The sequence below is a fragment of the Ornithorhynchus anatinus genome, chromosome 7 (genome assembly GCF_004115215.2).
Source record: "Ornithorhynchus anatinus isolate Pmale09 chromosome 7, mOrnAna1.pri.v4, whole genome shotgun sequence".
NCBI lineage: Eukaryota > Metazoa > Chordata > Mammalia > Monotremata > Ornithorhynchidae > Ornithorhynchus > Ornithorhynchus anatinus.
In genome coordinates, this window is record NC_041734.1 from 77633896 (window position 1) to 77639895 (window position 6000).

Here is a 6000-nt window from a genome sequence, read left to right on the forward strand (position 1 = left end):
AAGAAGCCTACAGTCTGAAGTTCAGCAGGGTACTTTGCGATATTAAGAACAGTGGTAACGGGGGTGGTAATGGTAGTGGTACGACCCGGATGTAAAGAGGACGCAGAAGGGAGCGGGTTTAGGGGAAACGAGGGCTTAGTCGGGGGAGGCCTCTTGGAGGGGATGTGATTTTTCAGAAAGCTTTGACGGTGGGGAGAGCGATGGCCCTGCCGGATACCGAGGGGCAGAGGCGAGACGTGGGCGAGGTAGAGGAGATCGAGGCGCGGGAGTAGGTTGGCGTCAGAGCAGCGGAGTGTGTGGGCCGGGTCGGAGTGGGAGGTAAGGCAGCGGGGGGGGGAAACTGACTGAGTGCCCTGCACCCAGCGGTCAGCAGCGCGGCTCGGTGGAAAGAGCCCGGGCCTGGGAGTCCGAGGTCGTGGTTCGAATCCCAGCTCCGCCGCCGGTCTGCTGGGTGACTTTGGGCGAGTCCCTGAACTCTGTGCCTCGGTTTCCTCATCCGGAAAATGGGGAGGAAGACCGTGAGCCCCACGTGGGACGACCCGATGACCCTGTATCTCCCCCAGCGCGTAGAACGGTGCTCTGCACGTAGGAAGCGCTTAACAGATGCCAACATCGATGGTAAGGATTTTCTATTTCACGTGGACTTAGAAGCCCCTTGCGGGCGGGGAACGTACGGGCTTCGGAGTCAGAGGCCGTGGGTCCCGATCCCGGCTCCGCCACCTGTCTGCTCTGTGACCTTGGGCAAGCCACTTAACTTCACTGTGCCTCAGTTACCTCATCTGTAAAATGGGGATTACGACTCGGAGCCCCACCCGGGACAGCCTGATTACCGTCTATCTACTCCAGCACTGAGAACAGCGCTTGGCGCGTAGTGAGCGCTTAACGGATACCACCGGTATCGTGATCATTAGTACCCTGCCCTGCACGCGGTAAGCGCTCAGTGAGTACAATTGCTCGAGAAGCCGTAGCAGTGATACTTATTAAGCACTTAATGTGTGCAGAGCAGTGTACTGAGCGCTGAGAGAAGATACACAGCAGGGAGTTAGTCATTCAGTAGTATTTATTGAGCGCTTACTATGTGCAGAGCACCGTACTAAGCGCTTGGAATGGACAGCTCGGCAACAGATAGAGACGGTCCCTGCCCGCCGACGGGCTCACGGTCTAATCGAGTCAGTCACGGCCCCCCCCCCGTCCCCCGGGGAGCTCGGACGACCGTTGGAGGTTTCTGAGAAGTGGGGAGACGTGGGCTGGATGTGTCCTTTAGGAATACGATCCAGACAGCGAAGCGAACGCCGTCCGCCACCCCCTCCCGCTGAAAAGGTCACGCGACCTCGGCTTCGCTGACTCTGTCCTCTCCTGGTTCCCCTCCCGTCCCTCTGGCCGCTCCTTCTCGGTCTCTTCGACGGACCCCTCCTCCGCCTCCCACCCCTTAACCGTGGGAGTCTCTCAAGGTTCAGTTCTCGGGTCCCTTTCGATTCTCCGCGTACACCCAACCCCTGGGAGAACTCATTTGCTTCCATGGCTTCGCCTACCACCTCTGTGGATGATTCCCAAATCTCCATCTCCAGCCCTGATCTCTTTCTCTCGCTCCAGGCTCACGTTTCCCCTGCGTTCGAGACGTTCATTCAATAGTATTTATTGAGCGCTTGCTGTGTGCGGAGCACCTTACTGAGCGCTTGGGATGTACAGTTCGGCAACAGATAGAGACAGTCCCTGCCCATCGACGGGCTTACGGTCTGGTCGTCTCTCCTCGGATGTCCTCCCGTCGCCTCCCGTCCCTTAACGTGTCCTAAAACAGAACTCCTTTATCTTGCCACCCGAAGCCCGTCCTGCCCCCGACTTTCCCATCACTGTAGACGTCGCCGCCGTCCGTCCCGTCTCACCGGCCCGGAGCCTCGGCGTCGTCCTCGACTCCTCTCTCTCATTCAACCCGCCTATTCGATCCCTCACTCAGCCCTGTCGGCTCGGCCCGCCTCCTCGCCGACCTCCCGGCCTCCCGTCTCTCCCCACTCCGGTCCGTGCCCCGCCCTTCCGCCCGGATCGTTCTTCTACCGAGACAGTCGGTCCGTGTCTCCTCCCTCCTCCAGGACCTCCGGGGGTTGTCCGTCCACCTCCGCATCAGACAGGAACCCCTCCCCGGCGACTTTAAAGCGGTCAATCATCTCGCCCCCTCCTACCTTACTTGGCTGATTTCTTACTCCGACCCGGCCCGCACATTTACCTCCTCGCCGTCCCTCCGTCTCGTCTGTCTCGCTGCCAGCCTCTTGCCCACGTCCTGCCTCTGGCCTGGAACGCCCTCCCTCTTCCTCTCCGACAGAGATGATCACCCTCCCCACCTTCGCAGTCTCTTTGAAGGCCCATCTCCTCCGAGAGGCCTTCCCTGACTAGGCCTCTACAGCTCCCTTCTGCGTCATCCCTGCCCTAAGATTTTCACCCTTTATTCGCCACAGCGCTCGTGCCCGTACGCGTAATTCATTCATTTAATGAGAAGAAGAATGTTGGTATTTGTTAAGCGCTTACTCCGCGCAGAGCACTGTGCTAAGCCCCGGGGTAGACACGGGGGAATCAGGTTGTCCCACGTGGGGCTCACAGTCTTAATCCCCATTTTACAGATGAGGTCACTGAGGCCCAGAGAAGTGAAGTCACTCGCCCACAGTCACACAGCTGACAAGCGGCAGAGCCGGGATTCGAACCCATGACCTCTGACTCCGAAGCCCGTGCTCCTTCCCCTGAGCCACGCTGCTTCTCAGTAGAGAATAGAGAATATTTATATCAACGCCCGTCTCCCCTTCTGCACTCTAAGCTCGTCTTGGGAAGGGAACGGGTCTGCCAACTCCGTTACGATGCGCTCAGCACAGTGCTACCGAAGATAAAATAAATCCGTGGTGGTATCTGTTAAGTGCTTACCGTGTGCAGAGCACTGTTGGAAGTGCTGGGGGATACGAGGTGATCAGGATGTCCCACGTGGGGCTCACGGTTTTAATCCCCATCTGACAGAAGAGGGAACTGAGGCACCGGGAAGTCAGGTGACTTGCCCAAAGTCACACGGCTGACAGGCGGCGGAGCCGGCATTTGGACCCGTGGCCTGTGACTCCCCAGCCCGTGCCCTTCCTCCCGCCGAGCCACGCTGCTTCTCTAGGATACAGTCTCTGCCCCCCCCCGGGGGCTCACAGTCCGAGCGTCGGTCGGTCGTATTTATTGAATACTTACCGTACGCGGAACACCGTGGTAAGCGCTTGGCAGAGGACGGTGTAGCAGAATTGATAGGTGTGTTCCCTGCCCACGGTGAGCCTCCAGTCAGAAGGGAGTAGGATTCATTCTCCGTTTGACAGATGCTGTCAAGTGACTGGCCCAAGGTCTTAGCGGAGCAGCGTGACTTAGAGGCGAGAGCCCGGGCCTGGGAGTCGCAAGGGCCTCGGCTCTAATCCCGGCTCTGCCGTTCTGTCTGCTGGGGGACCTTGGGCAAGTCACTTCACGTCTCTGTGCCTCGGCGACCTCTTCTGTAGAATGAAGATTAATACCGGGAGCCTCACGTAGGACAACCTGATTCGTTCTCGTCTTCCCCCGTGCTTAAGAAGAGTGCCTGGCACATAGGAAGCGCCCGGCGGATACCGTGAGAGAAAAAGGTGTCGGGGCTGGGATTAGAACCCAGGCCCTCTGACTCTCGGCCCCGCGCTCCTTCCGCCGAGGCCTCCCCCTCCGGTCTGAACCGTCGTGCCGTTCTCGTAAAGCCGAACGACACGACCGCCGAACCTGATCCGCTTCTGTTTTACCGCCTAGGTTTGTTGTGCCCCCGTTAGAAAGGACGACGCGGATAGGGCCACGGTCCACCATCTCGAAAGGGCCAAAAGAAGAGCAAAACTTGATTTGGGAAAGTTCCCAGAGGACGCGCCCGACGGCCTCCCCGGCCCGGCGAGACCCAACGCCGCTTCCGACCCCACCCGGCCGAAGAGGGAGCCGGGCTCGGGGAAGGCCCCGGCCCCCGGCGCCCCGCCTCCGGGAACGCCGGCTGGCCCGGCGAGCCCGACCGCCGTCTCGGGCGCCGACGGTCCGGATGACCGGAGAGGACGGTTAGAACGGAACCTGGAGAAGTGCTCCGTGGTCTGTGAGATCCTTCACCTGTTGAATGAAAATCTCAAGTCCAAAGACTAGGGGCGTCGAGACGGCTCGCGTGCGCGTCTCCCCGCCGCGACGCTGGCGGGCCCTCTTCCCCGCCCACCGGCCACGAGGTGTCGTCTCGTCACCCCCCCCGTACCGCTTTTGTCGGAATGGAAAAATAAAGGCGTCCCGGCACGCGGCCGTTTGAACGCGTTTCCGTCTCGGGGCCCGAGAGAGCGCCGGACTCCGCGCCCGTCGGCCGGCCGCGCGGGGAATCCGACGCTAGAGAGGGCGATCCCCGGGAAAGCGCCCGATAAACGCCGTCGGTCGATGGATTGACAGGCACGGGCGGCGGCGCCGGAGAACGATCGATCGCGTTACCGCCCGTTGGCTTGCTCGAGCCGATCTTCACGCCCGGGGCCGGCTTCGGGACGTCTGCGCGGTAAGCGAGGTGACGGCGGTGGTGGGGGGGAGGACGGGAGTGACGGTGGAGGTGCCGGGGTTGACGGGAGTCGTGAGGGGGGTGGTGGTGGTGGTGATGATGATTAATGATCATTCGTTCAGGCGCATCGATTGAGCGCTACGTGCACAGCATTGTACTGAGCGCTTGGAAGGTACAGTTCGGCGACAGAGACAATCCCTGCCCAACGATGGGGTTACGGTCTAATCGTCGTCATCCACTGAGCGCTTACTGTCTGCAGAGCACCGTATTAAGCACTTGGGAGAGTACGATTAAGCACTTGGGGGAGCCGCGCGGCTCAGTGGAAGAGAGCCCGGGCTTCGGAGTCAGAGGTCATGAGTTCGACTTCTCGTCACCTGTGTGACCGCGGGCGAGTCACTTCACTTCTCTGTGCCTCAGTTCCCTCATCTGGAAAATGGGGATTAACCGAGAGCCTCACGTGGGACGACCCGATGACCCTGCATCTCCCCCGGCGCTTAGAACGGCGCCCTGCACATAGGAAGCGCTTAACAGATGCCAACATCATTATTATTATTATTATATAGCGTCAGACATACTCCCTGCCTACGGCAAGCTCACGGTCCAGAGGGGGAGACAGACGTTAATATAAATAATTAGATAACTAAATCCAGATCGTTACATGTGTGCCGTGGGGAAGGGAGGGAGGGTGAATGAAGGGAGCAAGCGAGTCAGGGCGGCGCAGAAGGGGGTGGGAGGAGAGGAGAGGAGGGCGCAGTCGGGGAAGGCTTCCTGGAGGAGGTGGGCTTTCAATAAGGCTCTGAAGTTGGGGAGAGCATTTATCCGTGAAGAGTCCCTAGCGGAGAGCTCACCTCCTCCAGGAGGCCTTCCCACACCGAGCCCTTCTCCTCCGCTCCTCCTCCCCTCCCCATCGCCCCGACTCCCTCCCTCTGCTCTACCCGCCCCCCCCCCCCCGCCCCACAGCACTCGTCTCTTTTTGTACATATTTATTATTCTGTTTATTTTTTTAATGTCGGGTATCGATCCGCAATTCTCTCCGTTCCTATTGACGCTCTCGATGCCCGTCTGCTTGCTTTGTCTTGTTCTGCTGTCCGTCCCTCCCCTTGTAGACCGTGAGCCCGTCGTCGGGCAGGGATTGTCTCTCTCTCTCTCTGTTGCCGAATTGGACTTTCCAAGCGCTCAGTCCAGTGCTCCGCACACAGTAAGCGCTCAATAAAGACGGTCGAATGAATGAATCCGTGTGATACGAGGAGGGTTCCGGGCCAGAGGCGGGTTGTGGGCGAGAGGGTCATGGTGGTGTTAATGATAGTGTTGATGCCCCTAACTGGCCACATCCTTCAGTGGTCACTCTCCTCTTTGTTTTTTAATGTTACTTGATAGGTGCTTACTATGTGCTAAGCACTGTATTAAACGCTAGGCAGCGTGGCTAAGTGGAAAGAGCCCGGGCTTGGGAGTCAGAGGTC

The 6000-nt window shown here is 59.3% G+C and overlaps 1 protein-coding gene across 3 annotated transcripts in view; it reads left to right on the top strand.

Annotated features, from left to right (window-relative positions):
• The window catches only part of C2CD6 (C2 calcium dependent domain containing 6), a 49010-nt gene extending 44703 nt beyond the window's left edge, over positions 1-4307 (top strand). For all 3 annotated transcript variants that reach the window (XM_029069797.2, XM_029069798.2, XM_029069796.2), the window contains exon 15: positions 3781-4307. In XM_029069797.2, the coding sequence (XP_028925630.1) occupies positions 3781-4152 (372 nt within the window). In that variant the 3' untranslated portion in view covers positions 4153-4307. The remainder of the gene's footprint in view (positions 1-3780) is intronic.
• Positions 4308-6000: the final 1693 nt, after the last annotated feature.